The following is a 27,415-nucleotide window of genomic DNA, read 5'->3' as shown; positions in this document are numbered from 1 at the left end:
ATTTCTACTTCTGCTGAACATTGTCCCTCTCTCTCTTTCTTCCTCAGCTTATCTTCCCTCCCTTTTATCTTCTCCTCTTTTCCTGGAAATGTGTAGAACTTCTATAGCAGCTTGAAACTCATGCGTCTTAAACAATTCTCACCTCGGAGCTAAACATCAAAGTCAAGCCTGTGTCACACTGCTTAGGAGAGACTGGTGGTTTCTCTCTCCACTCCAGCACAAACTGTATGGATGAGGGCAAGAGAGGCAACAGAGGCAGCTCACATTCACCTCCTCAGGAAGCAGTACATTAACTTCACAAAATATCAGCTGCCACCCACATCTCTACTCCCCATACCATCGAGTTCAGACATACTGCCAATTCCATGCAGATACTTCCAGGAAATACAGACTTTTTGCTGCCCATCCTCTTTTAGGGAAACTGGCAGAGTTCTTTACCCCACTGGTAAATAATAATATGCTTTTTTTTTTTTTAGGATACTTCAGTAAATTTATTTTGTTGTGTGGATGAATTCCTCTAACTGGGCATAAGTTCAGCCTGTCTCTCAGTCCCAGCTTCTCTCACGTCGCTTATGTTGCTGTAATTTAGACTGCAGAGGGAAGCCCTGTTCCTTGATATCCTGAGATAGGACATAAGGGGGATTACCCCTCTGTGCTCAAAAATGAGGATTACCCACTGACATCTCAGAAAGAAGGGGGTAAAGGCTGACCAGCTCTACCTGGGAAACAGAACTGACAGCTTCTTGCAGGGCAGGGGTGGGCAGTGAAGGGGAAATGTCAGGGCCTGGATGTGCAGCAACAGAAATGTAACTACCGTTTTCTCCTTTCTTAAAAGAAGCCTCTGTATTTCTTTCTTCTCCCTTACCAATAGCAGAGGGCAAAACTGTGAAACTCATTGCCATAGGATGTTATATATGCCAAAGGTTTATAGTGTTTGTAAGAAAAATCCAGCAACACAAGTTTGGGCACAGAAACCTCCTCAGCCACAGGCTGCTGGGAGGACGCGCTGGAGGAGTCACGGTGTGAGCTTACTCTAGCCTAATATTCCTTCTCTAGTCAACCGCTATGGACAATTGTCAAAGAAATGGCAAACTAAACTATTTTAACCTTAGGTCTGATCCAGGATGTCTGTTCTTAAGCATCTACTGCATTTCAGTACTGGCATTTATTTGGTGATACCTGTTTTCTTTAGTGCCCCAATGTCTGAAATCATAAAAGCAAAATAAAAGAACTTTAAAAGATTAAGAATTTCTTTGCTCTACTGATTTTTTTTCAGAAAATCTCAAATTGTGGAGGATCAAGTTTACAGATGCTGGGGATCAGCAGTATCCATGTTGCACATCTGTTTTAGTACTTACCTGCTCCATTTCTCCACGACAGTCCACTGCTCAGCTCATTAGAGATGTTTTCTCAGGCTCTCCTGTGCCAGGAAGAATATTGAAGGTAGCAGGGACAGAGGAGTTAGCCTATGCTTTGCTCTGAAGCCCCACAGCCTCCTCTCAGCCTATGCGTTTGTGATATGTATAAAAGGACAGCATCTGTGTGTCTTGCCATGTGATGCACTGCCTGGCCGTGTAATGCAACAGGGATCATGATGTGCACGTCCTCCGCACCTTTCCAGCAAAAACACGGGAAGCAGAAAAGTAAAGTTTTGGCAAAGCTCAAGAATACTTATGTTCCTTCCCAGGAGGGGAAGCAAATTGCGCATGACTGCTCCAAGTGGCAAAACAAACATGCACTGTTGAAGCAACAAACTAAGCCCTGCTACCACCAGCTGACCAATGTTGAGTCCAGTCCTTCTTTGGGGATTTCCATTGACTTAACACCCTAAAAGGAAGGAGTGTACTACTATGTACACCAGTCGGGAAACGCAGTTTAGAGGAGCAGCAGAATGACATCAAATCATCATGGGTAAACTCCTTAATGGGGTCTAAATACTATAGCTACCATCTAGGAGCTACTGAAATCAATCTCCACTGTGAGAGAAACGGTACCTTTAAATGCCTCACGAGAAAGATCAATGCACACGTGGTTGGCTGGTTTGTTTTAAGTTGAGATCCACAGCTTAGATCACAGGGTCTTAGTCAACACTTGTGTCTGATCATGAACAATTTATATATGGTCCAAAGCCTATCCCAAATCAGCACACACAGCTCTCATAGACATGCAGCAGGGTTTAATCTGTGAGCTGAGGGTCTCAGTGAGATTCTAATTATGAAACAGGTTATTTCAGGGATGCCCAAGGTTTGAATAATTTAAAGTCAAACCGGAAAACCACAGGAATATATTGTGGAGAAAAGCCTGCTCTGGCAGAATAGAAGATAACCTGCTGGGTCTCATCTCTCTCCTCATCATTCCATCTATGTTGAAAGCTTAAGCTTGAAACTGTTTTGCCTGGTGGAATAGCATTAGGGCCATCCTGTGAAGTGTTTGTTTAAAAACATTTAAGCACACTAAAAAAAACCCCAGCTCTACTCAGTAGCAGTGCTAAAGACCTGCAGAAGTGGTCTGACCTGCAGAAGCATCAGATGTTACTCGTCTGCACATTGGCTCCTCAAGCAGCTACTGTCAAGAATCCACCAGTTTCAACTTAATCACACCCAAGTTTATCCAGGTTAGTTTAACTCATTTGTTATTTACGAGAGGTCAGAAATCTCAACTACCTACATATTCTCTAAATGACAACAAGAAATGCATCTTTCCATCTGCATCAGCAGTGGCTTGTACCAAAATTATCTGCCCACGTTCCCAGTCTAATTCTTTTGCTACTACTATTCTTGCCTCTGATTTCTTTTCTCTCATTAGGCCACTGTGTTTGACCATACAACTACAGTATATTATGGGCAGGACAGCTTCTATTCCCCTTCTTACTCAACCTTACTCCCTTTCTCTTTCTTTTAGGCTTGAATTTCATTTGGGATCTGCACATAGAAGCCTTTAGTCCATCATTTAGGTGTCCAAAGTGCAAGATTCTAGGTCAGCTCCACAAGGGTATTTAAACACCTGAGCCTGCAGATTTCAGCTCTGTCGTGTAACCAGACCCTAATGTTTGAGCAAATTGTTATTTGAAATATGTTTTAACAAGATTTTAAAGAGCAATACAATCTAAATCTTTGTTTTCTGTTAACTATGACAGACACATACTACCAGGGGGAGCTTGTTTATTCAAATTTCAGTAATATCATTCCACAGAATTTCCATTCTGATCATTCCCATGACCAATAAACAGGCGATTTGCTGATTCCTAAGTGATAAGAATTAATTTGAATTTCATGACAAGAGACATAGATCAGAGAGAAATAAATTAAGAAATACAGTATATCTTCATACTCAGTGAAAGGAAACTGCAGCCCCCATTCTCTTTGTTCTAGCAAATTCAGGTCCCTGCAGCAGCTACACCACAGCAGTAAGTTTAGCAAGTTTGGCCATTCAAACACAAACTTCTGTATCTGGCAGGCAGAAGGAGCCCACAGTGACGCCTGTGATGCCAGGACTATGCTCATAATGACACCCAGTCACATGCACTTTTTATTAGGCACAAATGCACCTCCAGCAGTTGCAATTCCATCTCAACAGCTGCAGTGATTTCATTACAAACCTTTACAGAAACAAGATAAGTTTTTTTTATGACATTAAATAACAAAGGTAGGAAAAGAAGTGAAAAAAAAGGGAAATGACATTAGCACACTCATGTATTTATCAAGCGCTAGTTGCTTCCCCTACCATATATTTTTGAACAATAGAAAGTTTCATCCTACCCAGCAGAGATCAATGCTTGAAAGCTGAAGCCAGATGAATTCAGATGAATTCAGGTAAAAAATGAGACACTCGTTTAAGGGAAAAGTGATTAACCACTGCATGACTTAAACATCTTGATGGATTCTCTGTTACCAGGGGGCTTTGGATCAAGACTGGATACTTTTCTAGGATTACACATAGCTCAAGCAGTTCCTCAGCTCAAAGCAGGAGTAAATCATAGAAGCTCCTAACCTGTAAAATGAAGGTGTTATTCAGACAAGGTCAGAACAATTTACCCTCAGGCACCACATTGCAGTTTTGAAGTTGCCTTTCAGACAAAAACAGCACCAATACTCTGTGCCTTCCTGGGCCATGCCTGCACAGGATGAGACATGGCTCTGTTTCCACCCTCATCTGCCACACAGTCCTGGCAGCAGCGGCTCCGCTTATTCCACAGTTAAAAGAAGTGCAACATTTCCTGAGCAACCTTCCCCTTGTCTTCACCAGGCTAAAAGAGCTGGATGGATCAGAAAATCCCATGGATCACACCTGGCCTGTGAGCCACCAAAAGGGCCACAACAGACTAGATGATTGCAATGACTAATCTTCTAATATACAAAGATATCCATATTTAAGTCCACCATGTCTTAGAACTGTATTACAGTCCAGTCTGGATTGATGCAATGAATTACCATACCAATGAAGTATCAGTATGAGTTTTGGGATAATGAGAAATCTTGCAGAGATAATCCATAGAGGGGTATCCAGACATTTTTTCTGGGGAGCTGTGGAAGGAATATGAGCTGGTTATCTGGCACAGGAGATGAGAGGCTCCTACAATTGTTAGAGAAAATGAGAAAGCATTAGTTTAGCACTTACTGCCTGTGAGCTGCTGCTTAATGGCTATTAAAGTAACACCTCATCAATACTTAGGAAGCATGGAATGGGATGGATAGGATAGGAAATACTGATGCTTTATGCATCAAAAATTCAGGTGAAGGTTACAAGTTTAGTCAGAGATTTGAAGTTGCACAGCAAATAGCTCTCACATATGCTCAACAATCCATCACTATATTGTCATAGTGGCACTCAGAGATCAGGACTCTGCTGGGCTAGGCATAAACAGACTCTCAAAAGGATAAATTGTTCCTTGGGGCTCAGGTACAAACAGCAAGCAATATAACTATCACCTGGCAGCTGATTAGTGGTAACTTTCCTTGTGTGTGATCTCAGCCCATGGCAAATATGAGGTAATTTGGATTAGTTTAGCACTTACTGCCTGTGAGCTGCTGCTTAATGGCTCATGTATCTACGCTCTCAGTGATTTCTTCTTTATCAGGTAGGTGCAAGCTCATTGCAATCAGGCATGCAAGCTGTGCTTCTCTACATTATATATGCCAGCACTTTTCAGCCAATGCAGCAAATTCCTTTTCTTCATGACACAGATGCTGAGGATGCTTGGAGAATACAGAATATTGTCTGGTGCTTTCAGAACAGTAAGTTCTTTGCTGGTTCAGAATCCACATCCAAAACTGCAGTTCTAATCACGAAAATCTTCTGACCATAGCAGCAGATGCATTGAACTTAGTAATGGAAACCAGTCAACAGACCTACTTTACTTCTCCAGATAGTTCAGAACTGCTCCTTGTAGCATAGGACATAGCACCAGCGACTGCTCTGTTTGACCTTAAATGCACACATCCCTGTTCCTAAAAGCAATTTGCTAAATCTCTCTTGGTCACGAGCTACAAGCTGAAATTGAACTTTCTTTCCAGAAAGGCTTCCCAACTGCCACAGAAATCTCATCGTTTGGAACCCTTCTCCCTAACAGACCACACTTTGAACTTCTTTTCCTCCTCTGTGGCCAACTCTATGCAAATCCTCTTTGCAAAAGACATTTATATCCTTATAGTACACACAGAAAAACTTTCTTCTGCATTCATTCATAAATCTGGGTTTGTTTCTTTTAATTTTGCCCCTCAAATTCAGTCCTTTAAGTCACTCAAGACACTGGAAAGTTTCTACTCTGCAAGAAGTATCAAAGAATTTGGAAGCAGATGTTTTGTCGCATAATGCAATAAAAGATCCTGTGGTGCTGCATGCCACTCTTCGCAAGGAGAGCTGCTGTTTTCCATTAAGCACTGATGAACATTTCTTCCTATTGACTCCTCTAGGAACTGTTCTCAAACCCTAAGGAGGCTGTGTTTTATTAAAAGTATGAAAAACCTCTAGATATGTGATATCAGCTCCGAAGTTCTGCCTCAAGTTAACTCGGATCGTGGCATCCTACAGAGCAGCATGATGAATGGGAGACAGATTTCAGCTATCATTTTCAGGAATAAAAACACAGAAGATATAAAAGATAAGCATCCTTGAAATGCTACAGTGGAAATAAACCATGTGCCCAATAAAAACTCAAATAATTAAAAATCTCAGAAGAATATGCATGAGAACAAAAATGATCATGAAAAAATAGTTGTACTTTACGTTTTTCTGGGCTCTACTTCTTTTAGTTCAATTGTTTTCATTTTACCGCTGGACCACTTGAATTACCGCTGGAATTTCATCCTTTCAGTGATTATGAATATCACAAGCTGAAGACTTTGGAAATATTCTGGGAGGTGATACTGCCATTCTTTTCTGTGTGAGCCGATCCACTTTGAATGGAGTATTTACATATTATGTAGGCCAGAGAGGGATAATTATTCTCTACCATGGAGGCTAACACACACTTGGGAAACAAGATACCTGGATTCTAGGCTTTGCTCTTCTGAATGTTCAATTATCTCTGCAAGGTGCTATGGCCTCTACAAGACAGGGAGTACCTACCGTCCCATAAAAGCCTGTGTCTTGGTGAGTAGGAAGCTTCCTGAAAGATGATTGCCTCCAGCCTGACAGATTGCTCTAACCTCCTTCTTCCCCTTTTTGAATTTAGCCTAAATTAGATTTTTCTTGCCAAAAGAGTCCATAAACTCTTTTCATGAGTTTCATGCAAGTTTCAAGAAAACTGAGACATGTATTGTTTGGAAAAAAAAATACTGTTCACTTAGAAAATAATTCACTCAAGTTTACTTAAGTGCCTCTGCAAGTACAACAGCCTCTCTGTGCCAGACAGTGTATGAATATCAACAAAAAGCCAGGCTCTACAGAAAATAATTTATTCTTAGAACATGATAGAAAAGACAGATAGATGCATGCAAATACAGAATTCATAGTGGGAACAGGACAAAGGTTAGTTGATCTAATCCCCTAACAAGTCAGGTAGAAATTACCAGAACGTGCTCTTTGCTATGAGAAGAGAATCCAGGATTCTCAAATCACTACATGTTTCTAAAGTGCACTAACAGTTGTGAAACTACAGACAAAAGATGTACCTATTTCACCCGTAATGGCTGGTTCTTACAGAGGATGAGAACAAACTATTCTCAGTTCCTCCGTTAACTTAACAGTCTGTGGTCAAACTCTCCTATTTGTAACGCACTCAGTCTCCTCACTGGGGACTCAGTCTGCTGTCATGTAATGTAATCTCTGGTTTTCCTGCTTGCTTTTTTAATATAACATTGTTTTTGTATACACAGTGGTCTGAGGACATAAACGAGACAAGTTTTGTAGGCAAAAGCGACGTTACTTTCAGCCAACTGATGTAAGAAGAAAGGCTTCAAATCTGAAGGAGTCACGCACTCGGAAGTTGTCTCTCCACTGTGTCAGTTATTCTAGCAGTAGATATTACTGGTCTCCACAAGTCTTTCTTTTTTTCCTAAGCACAGCACTGTACCGGGGGTCTACAGAGAACTGATATGGCCTAATATAACCTTGAGTCAGCTTTCATGTCTTTAAGCACACAGTAATTTTCACTACAAAGGCCACTGCCTAATAAGTGAATTAAAAAGTCAAAGAAAGCTGTCTGTAAGGCTCACAGTGATGTGCATGACCACAAAATGAAGTGGCATGCAGTAAAGCAAGCACTGCGTTAGAAAGAAAGAGGAAGGATAATTTCAAGACTATTCATTAAGCAAGTGGACTGACACGCTGAAAACCCAGATGATTTCCCTCTCTCACATACAACCAGATTCTGTGATGCTGAGCAAATTATGTAAGATGAAACCTGCCAAGTGAATATTACAAATATTTCTTACAGATATTTCTTTATGAATATCTAATTACAGATAGTTCTTTATGAACATCCACCTGGGGGGCTTGTGATACCATCTGTAGAAATGCTGAGTGGTTAGCATTGTTACTGAAGTTAGAGAGCTGTGCTTTGAACTCCATAAAATTAGACCTCACATCTAGGTATTCTCTATACAGTAACATTTGTCCCTCAGTTCCATATCTACAGAATGGGAATAAAACATTCTTCACCCAAGAGCTGTCTTGTGAAAATAAATTCATTAGGATTTGAGAAACATTAAAATAATGTGGCAGTAAATGCCAGAGAAGAGCCTATGAGGAAATTAAGCAGAATGTGAACAGAGCGCACAAATTAAGGCCTAGGGCCACACGTTAAACAATGGGGGGGAAATGAAATGTTGAAGAGCGTTCATTAAATCATTGTGAGTGCTAAAAGAGGGGTCCTGTGCAAAAAAAAAAAAAAAAAAAAAAACACCCATAATGTCATACATAATGTCATATAATTATTAAATTACAGACTAGTATGATGTATACAAGGAAACTAGAGTAACGAATACAAGAAAAAGAACTGCATGAATGGATTCACTGGCAACTCTAATTTTGGCATTGTTTATATTTTTTGAGCGCTTGACATGGTGGTGTTTTCTCTGACGTATATTATATCATGCAGAGAAGATATCTGAAGTAGTTCTGAACAACCTATATCAGATACTGAAAGTTCAAAGCCATGTGAGTAATCAGTAGATAAATTAGCTCTGACTGATATGAATGAGCAGCAGATAAAAGCTGGCACTGCACCAGCGCAACACAGTGCTTATGGTACATGCAGTACGGCACTGTGCCATACTGTGCCACAGGACATACCTTTGACGTGAGGGAAGCAAATCCCTTGGGCAGACAAGACCCTGGGAAGGCCTTGATTTAGATCAACAGTGTGTTTGGTTCCACTTTCAGCTCAGATACCCATGGGTCCACATTCCAGCTCAGATACCCACGGAAATCTCAAGTGTTCAGCATATATTAGCACTTTCAAGCAGTATTAAGCTGTATAAGCTGCTTGAGCTTTGTTTAGTGCCTTCACATGTATAAAAAAGGCAGGAGTTTTAGTGCTTCACAATTTGGACATTTTGTTGGATGAATCATTTCTACCGTAATGCCTTTTAGCCTAGGGCTTAGAAAAAAACATCAAGAATAGAACGCACGAGTAAGATTATAGGATATAATAAGAATGCTTCATCTTCACAGCAGAGTAGAAACAATATTAGGTGTTTTTTATTACATAACCAATATCTTCTGGAAAATCTACCCAATACTGCACAGAGTTTTAAAAGCTTCTGAAAAGTTAAGTGGCACCCAGGAATAGAGCCCAGCTCTCCAACTCCCAGTCACGTGCTACAGCCGTGGTGTTCTCACTCTCATGTGCAGCCTGCTTTCCCTCTGCTGCTGAGATGAGATAACTGGAAATTAGCTTGCCCATTCCCACAATATCAGCACATCCACTGACCTGTGCTCTAAAACACACGTGCCCAAACCATTTCTTCTCCCTTGTGAGGAGCTGTCAGCCATCTCCCCTGCCTCTACCCACAAAAATATAGCATCACCATCTCTCCCTCAACACCAATTTCAAAAAGCACTGCTTGTACCGGTCCCCTCTCGCACACTCCAAAAAGCGAGGAGGGCCTTCTCTTCTGTGCATGCTGGAATAATTGGTAAGAAACCTGCGGTGCTAAAGTAGTCTTGCTACATTAAATATCTTCACACGTATGCCTCTCATCGCTTTATTTGAAGAAGTGGCTGCATTAGTTTTAAACAAGTCTGTGCTGTAGGTCAAGTTTTCAAAAGTGCTCAGGGCCAGATGCAATAAAGGACACAGCTGCTTACAAGTCAGGAACTGTCATTCCTACATTATCAACATTTTGAGCCCACTGTGAGCTTAAAAAAAAATAGTGATGGGGTAGTGAGGGGAACAAGCTGACAGGAATTGCTTGGCATGTGTAGTACCACTTCTCGGGCAATTTTCATTCACCAGCTGCTGAAAAGCAGAGCCCCACCTTCCCTTTCACCTGAGAGCTCTGCCCACTGAACCACACAGCCAGTGCTTGCCTCCCCTTAGTTTGCTCGCCTCCCCCTCAGTTTCCTTCCCAATTCACAAGCTTCTCTGATGTCAAAAAGATAAGAGAGAAGAGAGCTCTTTGGGGTCTGCAGCCAAGAGCTTGTCCTGGGAGACGGGGGGTTGAACAAGGCTGAGAACTGAACCCAGATTTCTCCCTGACTGGATGAATTTCATGGCTGCTAAAGCATTATGTGGTACAAGCGGGCAGTTTCTCCTAATCCCATCAGAGTTTCAGAAGTAATCAGTGTTTTATAAGGGACCCAAATGCTCTCGTGCATAAACCCACCCTGAGCACACACAATCCAATGAACTACTGAAGGGCACTATATGTGTTCCTAGGTGAAGGAAACTCTTATGCTTACTTCTGCCTACCTTCTGGTTCATGAAGAGACATAGGTGGACGTGGGTGCTTGCTGCAGGGAAATTCTGGTCACACACAAACAGCAAAGCTCTTGTGCAGGGAACTTTTAGATCAAAAAAAAGGAGACACTGAATAATGGTCAGTCAGACTCTGAAGTTTTCTGGATCATTTGTATGTAGGGATCTACTCCCATCTTTTCAGATATTCAAATCTGCAACTCACATAATCTGGAGATAATTTGTATTCAGGATACACTGCTGTGGTCCTATTATATAAAACAAAATAACTGTCTGATATTCTTCCAATAGCCTCTCAGCCCTAGGCTTTTCATTTGCGTTCTATCTCCATTACTGAGATAGGTGAAGTACTACGTGTAGAGGACTCTGGTACTTGGTGTAAAAAAAGCTAGAGCAAAGCACTTTGGAGAAACAAGATCATATAACTCCACAACAATAAGGGAAAAAGAATTGCTCTGAGCTAGATTTGCCCACGCAGATCATCTGCAAGTAAAAGCTTGCAGATGTAATGCTGTTCATGTAAATGCATCATGTAAATGCTGTTGTCCTTGCAGAGACAGACCTCTTAACATTTTGCCTCTTGAAATAGAAAAGTGTTTGGACTACAGGAAGGGTAGCTAGAAATCTTTAGAGAAAGATCAAATGCCTGGTAAGTCTGACACGGTTTGTTTAAAATGTAGCAGTACAGGGAATCTTGAACAAACTTGACCAAAAAAACTTAAAAATGTGTGCACAGGATAGATTCAACCCTTTATAACCCACTTTACTGCAATAACTGTTTTCATAAATATTGGGGGTAATAATAGCCTTTATCCCCATCAGGAGATCTTTCTGAAAGATGTTTATCCTGCATAATTAAAACTAAAGTTCCTGTTACATAGCTGGAGGCAGAGACTTCTTCATTAGCTGCACGCAAAATACTAATGGATTTAGTTGTAAGAGGGGACCTTGTGGTTTCTCTGCTACCAAGGGCAAGTATATAATCCCATAAAAATAGAGTTATTGAGATTCACCTTAAAGCCAGTTATGACTTTTATCTTTGCCCACTGTTACTGGAAGGCTCTTCCAAAACTTCAATGCTCAAGACCCTAGAAGTCTTACAGCTGCCAGTCTAAATCAATTTATGGCCAGACTACAAACACTTATTCTTTATCCTTCATCTTAAGAAACTGTCCTCTCCCCCCGGCAAGGGGCCCATTGACCTGAATAAGTGAGAAGCAATGATTATAGAAATTAAATGAGAATAATGCTGGGAACGCTGACAACGAAACTTTCTTCTAGATCCAGAGAATGGACAGGTTCTTCATTTCCACCATTACCAGCAAAGGGGAGAGAGAGCAAGTCATAGAAAATTCTAATATCGCCCACTTATATAAGAGAATCCTTTAGCATAAAAAGCCTCTTTGCCTTTCCGCAAGCACATGCATTTCCATTTAGGATCTCTGAAGATTACATCACTGTGGGGTAAGTAATACGTTTCGATGAATTTTCTGAGCATAATGTACCTTGCTGAGGTGCCTTGAGCTCTATAACGAGAAAAGAAAAGTAAGCACTAACTATGGTAGATATTTATTTTAAGGCTTCATTAGCAAGTTCAGTGATATCAATGGACTCACTCTCCGTCATTAATAACCCATTACGCTAAAAGCTGCAGCCAGGTTTCTTCACCCAGCCTTAAAGATTCTGAACATCCAAACTGAGGTTAACAGGTTCAATCTCCAGAAAACTGGCTGGCCATTCACCAAAAATCAGGCCCCTTGACACACCTCTCTCTGGGCATTCATGAAAACAAACAGAACAGAAACTTAGAATAGAAGCGTCCCCATTCTCTTTTCTCTTTGTAAAGTCACAGCCAGCCTGTAAGAAAGGGGGAGAGAGAGAGAGACAGAGAGGAAAGGTAGTCCCTAATTCCCAGCATACATTTTACAATGAGTCAATCAATCACCCCTCTTCTGTTTATAGAAATGCCTCAAATAGAACAGAACGATCCTGAAATGGTTCATCACTCACAAACATTTCATGAAAGTGGATTTGGTTTTTGGTTTATGACACAGCACACTGGAGGAGATGAGTTTCCAGGTGAGAAACAGGCAGTATCCTTAAAATCAATTTCCTCCTTTCTGCTTTCTGGTGGCATCCGAGGCACTGGATTAAAGAAAAACACAGGAGCGGGCTGTTGCCAAAATCAGCCCCACAGATCTCACTCCCTACCGCTAGATACATTGATCCTTGTACAATTCATCTTCATGGCATTGTGGTAAACTGGGAAAAACTCCATCACACACATTACTATCACTTGTTCTTTAAGTTACTTTAAATATAAAGCCTTATATTTTATTAATCTTCCCCTCAATTAATATCTGTCTCAGCATTCAACCTCTCCCATTCAATCAATGCTCACTAAGCCTTTTATAAGGCACCTGGCGCTTGCTGATTGAGTTGTCTCCCAGCAGCCTTGCTAATAATATGCTTTTGGAGTTCTTTTAATCATGTTATGAAGTTAAGAAATTCTCATCTATTGTACTCCAGTGGACCACAGAGAAATTTTATGGCTCGTCACCAATCTAGATCAGGTAAAAGGAATGCAGAACAGTGCTTTCAAATTAAATTACAGTTTTTCAGGTTGGACTGGCACAATCTGTCTTTAGCAAAAGAGGAGTCTTTTGTGGAACTTTCAGAGCAAATTCAATCCTCTGATTCACACTGCTGCTTCCTACATTTTATACTAAATTGCACAGTTGAAAAGCTGACTATGGCATTCTTACATATCTTTCCAGTCCACCAGTGTTCTGCTGTCCTGCTAAAGGCAGTTCCAGAAAAGCTTCAGCTCAGCACAGACAGGAAGAAACGGTGAAGGAACATGGTTCTAACTTGAGGGTTTTCACATGCAGGGTGAGATTAAACTGACTTTAATCTCACTCTTAACCTTCACCTTTTCTCCCCAGTACTGTGAGGCACTTCTTTCTAGCTCATGCAAAGAGGAGGAAGCCACTACAGGGTGGCACTGTTGCTAGGAGCATCCTTGTATCTGGGAGGAAAAGACTGTAGCTAAGATAGTGGGGTCATGACCCGACATGAGAGACGAGCTGATCTCCTCCCCTCTCTCTCTCCTCTAATATCAAGCTTGCCTCAGTCCCTGGAGGAGGACAGGTTAGTGAGGAGCGTATATCATTTACTATTGACGAACTGCAGAAACAAAACAAAAGCCCACAAAGAGAGTCCTTTTGGCCACGTTCGCACAACCTTTGAATTTACTTCCTGGGAATGTGCCAAGTGCCTTTCCTTGAACATTCGTAGGAAGTGAATTTCAATCCACATTGAGCTCAAATGCTCATAGATAGTGAATGTTTCAGTGATGCATTCTGTGAGCTTTCTTACCAGAAACCTGACCCAAGTCCACGCTACCAACTCTATCCTTGCAAACCCACTTTAACAGAGCTGGACAAAGACTACCAGAACGACTGAGATTCAAGGAGACAAGGGCATGGAAAACATGCCTTTCAAGTCCAGACCTCACAGCTGAGTAGCCATGCGAAACAGTAAAGAGCTAGGGAAGATGAAGACTCAGTCTGAAAAGCCACATAACTGCAATCATGTAGGGACATAGGTTGCGCTTGATAATGCTCTCAGCAATCAGATCCCATTTGTTAAGTGAAGCCTGAGGATGTAAGGAGACTACTTGGGACTACTCCTTGGGACTACTCCAAACACAGCTATCAATCAAATACATGCTTCTGCACAACTGCGTAACACAAACATTGCTGATCTAGGTAGAAGTTGCACCAAAAAGGGACATATTGGGATATAAGGGATACGAAAAACTTAATGCATTATAAAGAGGAGAAAACATTTGTAAAAGTTATCATAGAACCAAAGTATGTAAGAAATAGTATGCAACGTTTCACCTCTGGAGACAACAGAACACTTGATCGAGGTGGGATAAGGATGAGAGATGATTCAGTAAAATATGAGATTCAAAAATCCCCTTCTCCCAGATTAGGGAAAATCTGTCCTGCTACCCAGAGCTAATTCCTGACGAGGAGGAAATGGCAGAGGTGGAATATTCTATCTCAGCCTCAAAAAATATTTTTTCCTTACAGCAGAAAGATATTTTTGAAGCAAAATTCTTCATTTCCCATTAAGATGCTTCCAGGATCAGAGCTGGCAACCAGTTCTCTGTATCATAGCTTTACTCTTTCTTCTTTCCCTCCATTGTCCTTTTTCTGTTTTTCATCCTTCTCCTGCTTTCTCTTGCTTTTGGAGTCTCCCTCATTCTTTCTCCCAGTGGCAAATTAAACTGAGGACACCACTTGAAAAATTCACATCCAGCCTCATAATCAATGCATCAAGGCTACGTGTCCTTTCAGGCAAAGAAGTTGTCTCAGAAAAGTTATAACATGCTAAAGTTGCCAGAATAACCCAGATACCACACACACAAGACAGACAGTCTTTGACAATAGGATAAAAGAAACCCTAGAGACAGCATCTATAAATGATTCCATTCTGCCCTTCTCTTCCATATTTACACCCCATTTTTTTTTCTCAGTGGCCTTTCCCACCTTCCTAAGTATTTGACTTTTAACCCAAACAACCCTTCCATTTATCAAGAGCCTGAAATGCGTGTTTACACTCTCCAAGGACTAACCTTGTTACTTTACCACATTAGCTCACATTTCCATCTCTGACAACTTGTGGCATGTTTTCCCTCAACTAGCAACTACTTTCTTTTATATGACACATAGCACTTTAGCAGCCACAGCACAATAGTCTGATAACTACTCATCCAGCATCATGTATCTTCTTATTATCTGCTACATTATCCTTATCTAATTGCATGCACTTTGGCTCAAACTGACATTTTCAAAACTACAGACGCTTATTAGCTTTTCTTAGCTAAAAGAAAAATGTGCATTATAGTGATTATCAGCTCCTGGCACTGCCTGTGAAACATTGCAATGAAAAAGACCTTTAGACCACCATAAACAAGTACAATTAGGCTTGTTTTAGTTATTAGCAAAGCTCCCACAAATGTTTCCACTTTCAGAATTAATGACTGCGCTGCTAATTATTAACAATCTCATGTTTCTATGGGTTCCTTTTAGCCTGAAGCTTTTAGCCAAAGGCAGAAATGATTTAATTCTGCAGTACCACAGTAAAGCCACAGATGAAGTCAGGGTCTTGATTCCTATACGGTATCCAGCAGCTGCCAGTCCTGCCCTCTGAAGGGTGAGTAACTTGCTGAAGGTCATGCAGCAGGTCAGTGGCAGATCCAGGAGCATCAGGTTTTCCTAATGTTCAGTCCAGTGTGCTACCACAGGTCCATGCCACCTCAAATAGACAGTATATAAATATGTCCATAAATCAGTGAGATCTCTCCACTCCTTAAAGAATCCTCTTCCAAACATATAGAACCCTGTCATGGACAGCACAAACAAGGCAAATAAAATAGATCAGGTTGCCGTGATCCAAAACCTTGGCTATGTCAGTCCTTATTAATCACCCTGTTTGCAAAAAATCACAGTACGTGTTTTGACAAGTATTGTTTGTGCTGCAGTTTGTAGGCGAATGAAGCAGCTATTTCAGGCAGGGCCCATTTTATTAGCGACACCATTGTGAAGCACTGTAATACCTTTAGCTTTTTCTCCAGGTGCCCACTCTTGTATTTGGGATGACAAATGCCCAAACTAAAAACAAAAAAAAAATTTGATATAGGATAGAGAGACATAATGAGGAACTGTACCAATAAAGTACTTGTATTCACTATGCCTAACAGCAACACTAGCAGAAGTGGAAATCTTTGGTTCACGATAAACCATTTATGTCTCTATGGCAACATCGTTGTTGATTTCTACAGCATTCCTATCAACACTGTGAGAGATGTTTTGTCATTAAAATATTCCCTTTCTTTTCTGGCACCTGAAGAAAACAGGAGAAACAAAAACAGAAACAAAATATATGTAATATAGATTATCCAGAAACATGAGAAGGGTTTTAGCAATAAATGACCATCAAATAAAGATATGATTCTACAGTCACATGCAACATAACCCCATGAACAACCTGTGCAAATCTCAGAGCTGTGTATGCACTAACCTTATCTTAGGACAATCAGTCTCTTACTCAAGGGGTCAAGCACAATACAAATAAGGAACATCCAGCTATTTAGGCAGTTCCCAACATCCTCCTTCCTTTCCATTGCAAGGCTCCTCGTGTTCCTCTGGAATATTAGATAACTCTACCTGCCTGCACTGGCAGGAAGGCAGGGAAGATAGGAAGCAACTGAAATTTTCATTCTACAATGCCAGAGGGTAGAGCACTGTGGAGTGGCTGGAGAGAAGCCATCCAAGGTTTCTTCTGGGAGATCCATCTTTAGGCACCAGAGGAGAGAGAGATAAGGTTGCCAACAGCCACCTGTTAGGTTGGGAGGAAAAACTGACTCATGGTTTCCCAGAAGTGCAAACAAAATTGAGCCTTGGTCCCATAAGGGTCAAAGGCTGAGGTAGGGCTGGGGGGGATGGAGAAGGGAAAAGCTGAACTTGCAGCCTCTATGGCTGTTGAGGCACTGGGAGGACTTGGGAGCAAATTGGAAGAGCCATCCAGGAGCCACCTCCCATACCACCCTATGTGCCAGCAGTAGCTGCCACCAGATTGATTTTCTATGACCTTGGCACAGGCATCAATGTCTGTTTTGTTACTGCCAGCAGTCCATACTACTCTTTTGCCAAAGGCTGGCTTGAGAGATAAGTTTTTTTTTTACTCCACACTAGCAAGAGGCACTGCAGGATATTTGAGTTCTTCTCCACAGACACAAATTCTACATGACTGGGCTCTGCAAACCACTGACAATACCCTTGAGAAAGACAAACAGGCGGTAACTGGCCTCCTGCTGCTGCCCAGATGCCTGACATCCTCTCTCACTGCCCCCTGCCAGAACAGGAGGAAAGCAGCAGGCAGAGGAATCCTGTGTAAACCTGCTGCTGGCTCCACTCACCAAGTGTCTTCAGAACTGTGGTCTGCAGACTGCAGTAATAACTGTAATTGCTCATTCTCTCTGAGGTTCATTCCTCCTCCAACCAAAATATGAAATCTACTTTCGTCTATAGAGAGCTGGAGCTCATTTTAATGGAAAATAAAGAACACATACATAGTTTTGTCACAAACAAATGACAGATGATTGTGGTATAACTAGAGCTAGGATTACCTGGCATTTCCCACTACAGCCTTTCCATTTCGTGTAGTTCTGCACTCTCCAGAGAGCCAGCTTGGGAAGAAATTTGCATTTGGATTCGATGCCTGCCTAGAGCTATATCTACTTGAAATGCTGCAGCAGATGCTATTGACAAATACAGAAGGAAAAAAGACACTCACTAATCCCTCCCCCAAAATATTTTACAATTAAACAGTATTAAGATACTCCTACCCTTCCTTTTGGTTACTTAAATCTGCCTCTCCCCCAAGAAACCCCCAAACCCTAGAACAGCTAGAGGAAAACCTCAGACATCTGAAACGGTACATGAAGATTGTCTTTAAAGAGTGCTTGACACAACAAAGAATTAAGCGTGCCAGACTTCACAATTGGTGTTAAGCCTCTAAGAACATCCTGGAAATCAGTGGAATTATTTGTGTTCTTAAATCCCCTGCAGCTCACAACCAGAAGTTGCAAGAGCTCGCAGGGCTGAGACATAGCAAACAACACACTGTAATTAAGTGAACATGGCACTACACTGAGTCAGAAGAAATGAGGCTATTCTGGCTCTGCCACTGTCTTAGAGCTGAGGCACATTGTCTCTGAGAAAATGTGTCAACTCAGCTTCTGATTTTCCATCTGCAAAGTGAAGATAATAATGTTAAATGTATTTTTCAAAGGCATAGAGACAACAACTGGACGAGCCTTTGTAACAGCAGAGCTCTACTAACAAGCATCTTTTTACAGGAAAATAATTTACACTATGCAAGTGATATGCAACTAAAAAAATGTGTGGATTGGAAATCTGGTAAGATTTTGTCAGCAGAGATTCAAAAGTATTGGCCTCTTTCACATTACCTCGTACATTGTTTGCTTTGCTTAAACGAGAACATCATATGCTCCTAGCTGACTAGCAGCAAAAGTTACATGTCAACGTTTTTAACCATTTTACTGAAATAGTGCAGCATAACCTCCTGCCAACAGAATAAACCCTGGGATAAAAGTCTGTTGGTGGTACTGTGTTTCACCAGCTGGCTCTGCCCCGCTGTCTGTGGTGTCCTTCAAATTCCTTCATATTCCAACAGGAAACAACAAAATTAATCAGCTTAGGAGGGAGGTTTTCGGATATGAAGAATGACTGGGAGCTCTGGATCCTCAGCTTTTGTGACTAGCTATGCACATGTGCAAGTGGATCACTTACTGCTCTCTCACCATCTGCTTGCAAAACGGACTAGTAACTCTCCCCTCTCCTTTCTCCCTGGTTCCACATTAGGAGGCCCTTGAGGCTCAGCAACAGTGTTAATCTTCGCTGTAATCTTTGATAAGACTTTCAAGTGCTACTGTGACAAAGCAAAGTAAAAAAGATCTCTACCTCAAAGTGCTTAAAACCTGAGAAATAACTAAAACTCCAGCTGAATGAAGGAGATGAAAGTTTTCAGACACTCTACAGGTAGAGAACTAGTGAACAGTGCATGTTTCCTCTGCACAAAAAATACAGCTCATTCATCCTTCAGAATATCTTATTGGATTGTACTACTCCCCTCTCCATCTGTTCCCACCTATACTGCTCTGTGCTGTGAAAAACGCATGTGCACGTTGTCCATCTCATACATATTCCTACAGTCATTATTAGTTGCATATGGTAGTATAGCACTGGGTGACACTAGGTTTCTTCACATAGTCTAGTGCAAAGACTCTGTATGTATGTTTTAACTCAGTTTATTCATCCACCCTGAATATCATTATTACTGGACACATAATAAGAACATCTGTAATTTAATGACTACAGGTAACATTTTCAAAGATATAGAAGTGATAAGAATGCACCTAAGTAAGAACTGGATTTTCCAATATATATTGTTGGAGTTGATCATGAATCACTTTTTTTTTTAAATGGGATTTACTAACCTAAATGATTTGTGCACTTTAGAAAACTTACACTGTATCACCCAACATGAGTGTAAAAGGTTTTGGGGGAGACACTGTTCTTTGTTTTCTTCTGGGAGAAAAGATAAACATTTTCTTAGAAGAAAGGCTTCATTTTTTCCCTCCTTCTCCCATGCGGGACCATTTAAAACCATTGTTGAACCTTTTTTGATGAACATTGAAAATAAACATGGCTACCTAATGGAGAGATAGAGTTGCCAAATTTTCAACAGGTCAGTCAAACCTAGAGAAAGTAAATAACTCTAACATACAGGGATGACTATGTAAACTAACAGTTAGTGTTTTACTATAAAAAGTAATATAATGCCAAGCGTTCTATAGAAACTGTGTAATCAAGACACACTGCCACCCCTTGGTCACGGGATGAAAACGCATGTATATCACATCAAAGTGCTGGAAATCAGCCAGCAGGTATTAGGCAAAATCCCAGTAAAATCAACTCGAAATTACTGAATTTTAAAGAGAGATTTTTCTAGACCGGAAAATGTATAAACCTATTAGCCTACATTAATATGAAGGATTCTATTCCAAGGAACAAAGTCTTCTGACTCTCAAAGAGAATTTTCTAAGCTGTGATGAGCACCCTGAGAATTGTCTCTTCTTTCTGGCCTTTTATGAAATCAAATCATTCTGAGGAATGGAAAGCTGCACATATTCATTGCTTTCCCCCCACCCCACCCCAATGTCCTGGGAAGCCCTTTGGAAGATAATACGAGCTGCTCTGACTGGAGGCTTGGTGTCTTGTGTCTGCACTTGTCCTAACTTCTACCAGCTGAAGAGAAAGAACGTGAGCTGAGTACTCTACCTGAGGTATCCCAATTTATTGTGCACTTCACTACTATTAGAGAGATGAGTCAGCCTCTTCACACAGTTATTCCTGAATGCTTAAAAATACATTCTCCCTTGCCATTTTTTTTTTAAATGCATGCATCATCATCATCACATTTAGTAAAGCCTGCAGAAACAGAGGTTAACTTTAAACTGATGACAACAAATATCATAAGGCTGTTTAATTATAATATTAGCTATAAAGCCAAAAAAAAAGTATAAAAACCATATAACCTCAATATTAGTGCCCATTATTTGGTAATCACAAAAGATACGACGGGCTTCCTTGCAAATACAAACCATGATTTTTATAAGATTTATCATTATTTCGTTTGGAGGAAGAAAGCTGTAATGTTTATTATTTTCAAAGGCTTACAGAATGTCAGTAGGATATAATGCTACTTTCATTGAAAGTACTACTCCAACCCCTTTAAATCTTAATGATTGTAGGACAACAGAGTTCAGCATCCAAGAACCCACCAAGAAGAGACAGAAGAAGAGACTGATATAGACTTAAACAATAGTAATTTCTGCAAGTAAACACAGTAGTTTAGACCTGTAGATATACTTTTAGGTATCAGACTCCAGCATTTTACAGCAATTTTAAGATTCCTATAGCTCTACCAATCCTTCAACAAAGTAAAATCATTCATCTCTTGGGAAAAGGACAAACTACTTTTGAAACATCAACCTTGCTAAAACGCTGTCCTTGACACACATTACTAGAAGGCGATATCTCTTCCTATGAGACAAACAATGACCTGAAAATTAACACTTTCAATTACATACAACAGCAATTCTCACATACCAAATTACACTTTTTTATACTGATGTCTTTGATACTCACTTTCTCAGAATCACTCTATTAACAAATGATCTTTGATTTACTTAGATCTTAATTTATTCGAGGAGCAAAAACAATTCTACTGAAGTATTAAAAAATTATCATCGTTTATATCTGAATAAGGAACTTTTCAAAACTTAAATCAATCCAAATAAGCAATTGCAAAAAGAGTAAAGTACAATACAAAGTCAATGTAGTTTTAAGAAAATGAAATGAAGAAAAAATAGTTTAGAATATGGTTATGGAAATAATATTCCAGTTTTCACACTAATGATAGGTGCCGTGCTTTGGATCTTGCAGTTTCTGTATAGTTAAGTTTCCCATTGAAGTCAGTAGCAGTTTTTGCTAAGTAATGAACCTGTAAGAACGCAGCATATGGGTCTTTATATAGAAAAGTTTTATGACATTTCAATGCAGGGTTCAATAATTTTAACATATAACTTATCATTCAAAATTTAATTTAAACAGGACTTCTGTGATCATCATTTTATAGTCACTGCCTTATAAAATAGATCAATATTCAGTGTTACAGCAAAGTGCTGAATTTCTTATGCACTTGATTAATGTATTGTTATCATCCCAGTAATTAAAAGGAGCAGGGTTATACACAATCAGCATGATACATCTTACTCAGCACCTCCTGGCAGTTGCCTGCAAAAATTAAACTCATTAATCACTGTAGCAGAATAAGCTTGGAAAAAATGAAAAAGCTCTGTTTTATGGAAAAAAATTCTGAAGCCAACATCTAGGGAAAAAAGCTCTTCCACAATACAGTATGGAAAGCATTAACTTCATCAATTTAAAAAGGATAAAAATGTTACTGAAATTATTAATAATGTGCTATACCATCACAGAAGATTCTACATACATTCTTCATAGATACTGTCTCATATCCAAATAAATGTAGTCAAAAGATAACACTATAACAAATCAAAAAAAATGTCATCAGAATTATGTTTACAACTCTTGCAATAATTTCAGTATCAACAGTGCCACAGAGCTAATCGGAAAGTGGTTTCCTGCAGTCCTTTATACAGGACGTACTTTTCTCTTCACTCTCATAACACAATTGTCTGATCAGGCTAATTTTTAACATGGAGAATTTGCAGTATTTAAATCACATTTTGTTAAAAACTTATGTCTATTGTACATGATTTCTCATATATCTACCATGATTTGAAATTTCCTAAGAACTTGTTAAAATATTAAAGTATGTTATGACTTCTACTTTGCTACACTTTTATGTTACAAAAATAATGTTTGCAACTCACTCTTACTGGTGGACGAAAATGAATTAAACAGCTGTCATATTAAATCACGTTTTTTAATTTTGTTCAATACACAGTTACTGTTTCCTCTTTAGATACATGTAAGTTTCTTCTAGTATTTTTCTATCAATAGTATTTCCAATGGATAAAATGCTCACTAACAATACTGTGACCTTCAAAGACAAGATCCTGTTTTTTCATCTGTTTTGTATTGCATTGAGGTCTGTACTGCTGCTTAAAAATATAGCACTGAATGCAGCACATATATTTCAATACAGAAAGTCATCATCAGTAACCCATAAAATAAACTCAGTTCCATTGTGATTATTAATCACATAACTAAGTTAGAAACAGAATAGTCTCGTTCTCATGTTTGTTTTGGTATTTCGTATGTGGTCAAGCAACAAAACTTTGTTTCTATTCCTAAGCTCTAGTTTGTCCTACTAAATTGATGCTGAAGGAGGAAAGACAACGTGAATGCTTCGTTACAGCCTTCGTGTAAAACTGAAACTGGAAGTTTAACCCCTTTAGAAAGGGGTTTCCAATGTGTTACGCCCTTCCCCATGATAAGCTACAGCACGTGCCACTGGCACTCTATACAAAGAGATTGCCCTCCTTTGCACTTCATCCACCCATCTTTGGCTGGTGTCTGCCTCGCGTTTCACTTTCCCTTGAGGATTTTATGCCCAGAGCAGCATTAGCTCGTCCTGGGCTAGCTTGTCTGCTGCCATCGCTCTGGCATCCAGCAACCAGCTCGAGGGCAGCAGAAAAATCTCTTCTCTGTGCCCTGATCTCGCCGTGGTCAAGGTCAGGGATCCGCGGCCGGCTCCCCATGGCGCCGCGCCCTGCCCTCCAGGGCTCCGTAGTGCTGAGCACCGCGGACAGCTCCGCCCGCCGCGCTCAGCACCGCGGACAGCTCCGCCCGCCGCGCTCAGCACCGCGGACAGCTCCGCCCGGCCCGCCCCGGACGGGGAGGCCTGGGGACTCTACCGCGCTCCCGCGCCCCTCCTCTCCGTGCCTGCCTTCCTGCCCCGCGGAGTCGTCCACTCCGCTCCTGCCCACGACCCCTTCCTCCTGCAACAGACGCTTTGAAAAAGCCACTGCCATTGGCTTTATCACGTCTGCCTCTTTTCGACCTGAATGACACTCCCAGAGAGACCCTGACCCCAAGCTGCCCAGTCTCCGGACCGCTGAACTTTCTCAGACAGATGTCCCCTTCCTTGGAATAGTAATTCACGCGTGGTGTCCACGTGCTTTTTAGAAATCATCCTCAACCCCTGTTTCTGACCATTTTATACACACTTCCTTGCAGGGCACCTCTAGGCAGACACCTTCCTCTTTACGGATCACACAACACAAAAAGCCCCCTCCCCCCCAAGCCAGGGGAAAGAAAAAATGCCTGTTCTTTTAATAGCTTTTTATGATTCTTATTATTAATAATAATACTTTAGAGCCTGTCAGCACAAATAACTTGCACTTGCTAAACTGCATCCTCTGCTTCTCGCCTCAGCGCTTTTGGTGCTCAGAGAAGCGGCTCCAGACATCTGCCGTCTTCAAACCCATGAAACTGAAATTAAAACAGTCAAATAATGAGGAAAATGTGCCTGAGCCCAGCCCCGGCAGCGGGCACTCCGCTGGCTCGCAGCGACATCTAGAGCCCAGCCCCTCACCGGGCCCCGTGTCCCCCACCATGCCGGGAAGGGCCGGGGTGAGTGCACGGGCCCTGGCACTGCGACGGGCCCCTGCCCGCAGCGGCCAGGCCATGGAGGGCCAGCACTAAGAGTCAGGAGTTCACAGAGAAAAGTAAATTCGAGTTCCTGTCAGTGCTGGTCCCTGGAGGCTTACAGCACGGCAATCACTTCGGGGCATTTTTAGGCCAATTTGCCTTCTCGCTGGCAAAAGTGCGCTTGCTCTATCGACCATGAAAGTTTTTAAGAAGCGGTGTGAAAAGGGAAAGGGAATTAGAAGACAAATCACGCAAGTTTCCCTTGCCAGCACAACTCTCTCCTCCCAGTAAGCCAGACCTGCTACCTCGACTTTAAGCAGTGACTTTACTAGGAAGGCTTTGAGAACTAGAGCAAAACTAGTGGTGCATCCCAATCGGGCAAGAAGTACTTTTAACCGACAGAAATATTATATTCTGAACTGTGGCCATCTGCTTCCCCTTGTGTGTTTCCATATAGGCAAAACATTCTTATACCCCTTTGCAAACCTAAAAACACACCAGAGATGGGGAGCTGACCGGTTTGATCCATTGCTGGCCCTTCTTTATCTCCCCACTTCCTAAATCCGCTCCTTCCCTCCCCGACAGAACTAGGAGCAAGTGACCCAAGGTAGTTTAACTCCATCAGCCACAGCAGCGAGCCGGCGGCCTGGGTGAGTCATTCGTTACTAAGGCAATATGCAGATGCACCCTTTGAAGTCGCTACTCCCAGTAGCAGCGCGGGAGCGGAAGGTGCGCGGCCGAAGTTTGCACTTTCCCCGCGGGAGCTCGTCCGCGGCGCCCGGGGCCTCGGCGGTGGCCGGGGGAGGCGAGGAGGGAGCCGAGCCCGAGCAACGGCTGCTCAGGGGTTAAAAAGTTTCCTCGCGGCCAGGCTCGGCAGACTGCCGGGAAAGCGAGGAGAGAGGTAAAAGGTGAAGACTTCTGCCCCAGGGGGAGTGTTAAAGGGTGAAAACATGAAATAATCATTAAAAAAGAAAAGAAAAGAAAAGAAAGACAACATCTCGCAGCCTCGCTTGGAGGGAGATCACCGGAGCTTGCACTTGCTGTTCCCAGCCGCCGAGCCCCACGCCCCCCAGCCCTGCTCCGCAGCAGCAGAGCCGCGCAAGGCAGACCCGAAGTAAGTGAGAGAGGCGCGGAGGCGGCGCGGAGGCCGGCGCGCCCGGCGAGCCCCTCGCCCGGGTCAGGGGGCCGAGCACCGGCCCTGGCACTCCCCGGGAAGGAAGAGGAGTGCAAAGTAACGCACGGGCGGGAGGGAAGGCAAACAACGGCGACGGCTCGCAAGAAATCGCAGCGAGCGCGGACACACGCGCACACACACACACACACACACACACACACACACACACACACACACACACAAGACAGGGTTGGGGGGGGTGCAAAACAAAACAAAACAAAACGGGAGCAAGACTGGCGCTTACATCCTCCTCCTCGCAGTCACTTCGCGGCTGGTACTGGAAGCGGGGCCGGCTGTTTTCCTGTTGCAATGGATGCGGGGTCTTGGCAGCTGCGCCGTCCTCCTCGTTGCACTGAGCACCCAGAAGGTGACTCGCTTCAGGGGGAACGGGGAACGATCTGGAGGTGTTGATCTTCCCGCTGAACCTCTGGTACAGCGAAGCCATGAAGTCAATCCGCGGGAAACGAGGGGGAGGGAGGGAAAGAGAGACGCTTCTCTCTCTCTCTCTTTTTCCCCCTCCTCTCTTCTTTTTTGGCTACAGCATGCTACACGCGAGCGAGTCTCAGTCACGCATCAGTGGAAAGGAGAGCGAGGGTTACTTGTCCCCGTTCCTCTACACGAGCATGCAGAGCGAACCAGGGGGATAGAGAGAGCAGGGAGGGGGAACGATGGAGGGGGGAAGAACAGAGGCGATAGATAAATAAATAATAAAACGCAATCGAGCCGTAACACCACAGGCCCCGGGAATGCTGCACCATCCAGTGTTGGGGAAAAAAAAAAAAACAAAAAGAATAAAAAAACACTCCAAGAAGACGTACCCCAGATAATGGCGCCGGAGTGGATCAGCATTAAATGTGCTTTGGGGGTGTGCGTGTGTGTTTGCAAAAAGGAGGGAAAAAAAAATGGAAGGGGGGGCTGGATCAATCGCTGGCTGTCAGTGCCTCCCCAGGCTGAGGTGGCGGAGCAGTCGCCTCCGAGGTCGCATACCAATAGTGTGCAAAAGAGAGCGGCAGAGTGACAGAGTGTGTGAGACAGTGGAATAGGCTGGGAAGCCTCATTCAAAGCACGTTGCTCTTCTGGGGAGGGAGGGCTCTTCTACAGTGATCTCCTTTTCGGCACCTTCTTTTTCTTCTTCCCTTTTTTTTTTTTTTCCGGGGAAACAACTTAAAAAAAAAAAAAAAAGCAACAGACACCTGATCGCGAGCCGTGAGGGAGAAAGAGCGAGGAGGGGAGGAGAAAGGCGAGGGAGAGGAGGAGGGAGGCGGGACCCGGCGGTTGGAGGGAGGCTGGTGCGCCCGGCAGCGGGCTGCCTCCCGGCAGCTCCCGGCCGGGAAGCGAGGGCGATCGCCTCGCCCGGGGCTGCGGCCAGGCACCGGCCGCCGGCCGGGCTCTCCCCCGCCGTGCTTCCTCCCCGATACCTGCCTAGAGGCAGCGAGCGGCCACCTCTCCGCCGCGGCAAGTGGGGGACTCCCCGGTCCCCTCCATCCTGTCCCACTCATTCCCCCGCCTCCCCACGCCTGGCCCGGGCGGGGGGGGGGGGGAAGAGATGGAGGGAGGGCTGCCTTTTTTTTTTTTTTTTTTGACGTTGTCGCTGTCGCTTTTGAAAAATCCGGTAAATCGTGTCTCTTACTATTTTGGTATTAATTCCTTTTTGCTGCATTAAAACGTGCTTCAGCGCCCCTCTGTGGAAATCCGCCCAAAGTGGCTGCCGGCAGCAGCAGCCGCGGATAAACAAGCGCGGGCTCGGCACGGGCGGGGAAAGGGCCGGGCCGGGCTCCGCGGCCACCCCGCCGCCACCGCTGCCCCTGCGCGGCCGCGCAGCGGGGCGGCGCCTGGCGCCGGCTCCTGCGCGGCCGCTAATTAGCGGAGAAAAGGGGCATCTGCTCGAAGCAGGCCCCGGCCCCGGGCGCCCGGCCTCCTGCCGGCACGGCCGCGTCGGGACGGACGCAGGGTGACAATTCGTGCTGCCCGCGTTGCCATAGCAACAGATGCTTAAGCTTAAAGGAAAGTGGCAAGTGGCAGAGTTGCAGTCCCCTCTTCTCCTCCCACAGCATCATCCTCCTCGTCTTCGACCTCCAAGTT

General features: G+C 42.9%; 1 protein-coding gene across 3 annotated transcripts in view; it reads right to left on the bottom strand.

Annotated features, from left to right (window-relative positions):
- Nucleotides 1-27,415, bottom strand: part of DPP6 (dipeptidyl peptidase like 6) — a 581,229-nt gene that overhangs the window by 408,162 nt on the left and 145,652 nt on the right. The window contains exon 1 of one of the 3 annotated variants that reach the window (XM_068934270.1): nt 25,578-26,389. The exons of the other annotated variants lie outside the window; for them this stretch is intronic. Coding sequence (XP_068790371.1) covers nt 25,578-25,778 — 201 coding nt within the window. The 5' untranslated portion in view covers nt 25,779-26,389. Of the gene's footprint in view, nt 1-25,577; nt 26,390-27,415 lie in introns of those variants that run through there. 3 annotated transcript variants of the gene reach the window in all.

The sequence above is a fragment of the Struthio camelus genome, chromosome 2 (assembly GCF_040807025.1).
Source record: "Struthio camelus isolate bStrCam1 chromosome 2, bStrCam1.hap1, whole genome shotgun sequence".
NCBI classification, from domain to species: domain Eukaryota; kingdom Metazoa; phylum Chordata; class Aves; order Struthioniformes; family Struthionidae; genus Struthio; species Struthio camelus.
This window is presented reverse-complemented; position numbering and strand designations above follow the sequence as displayed.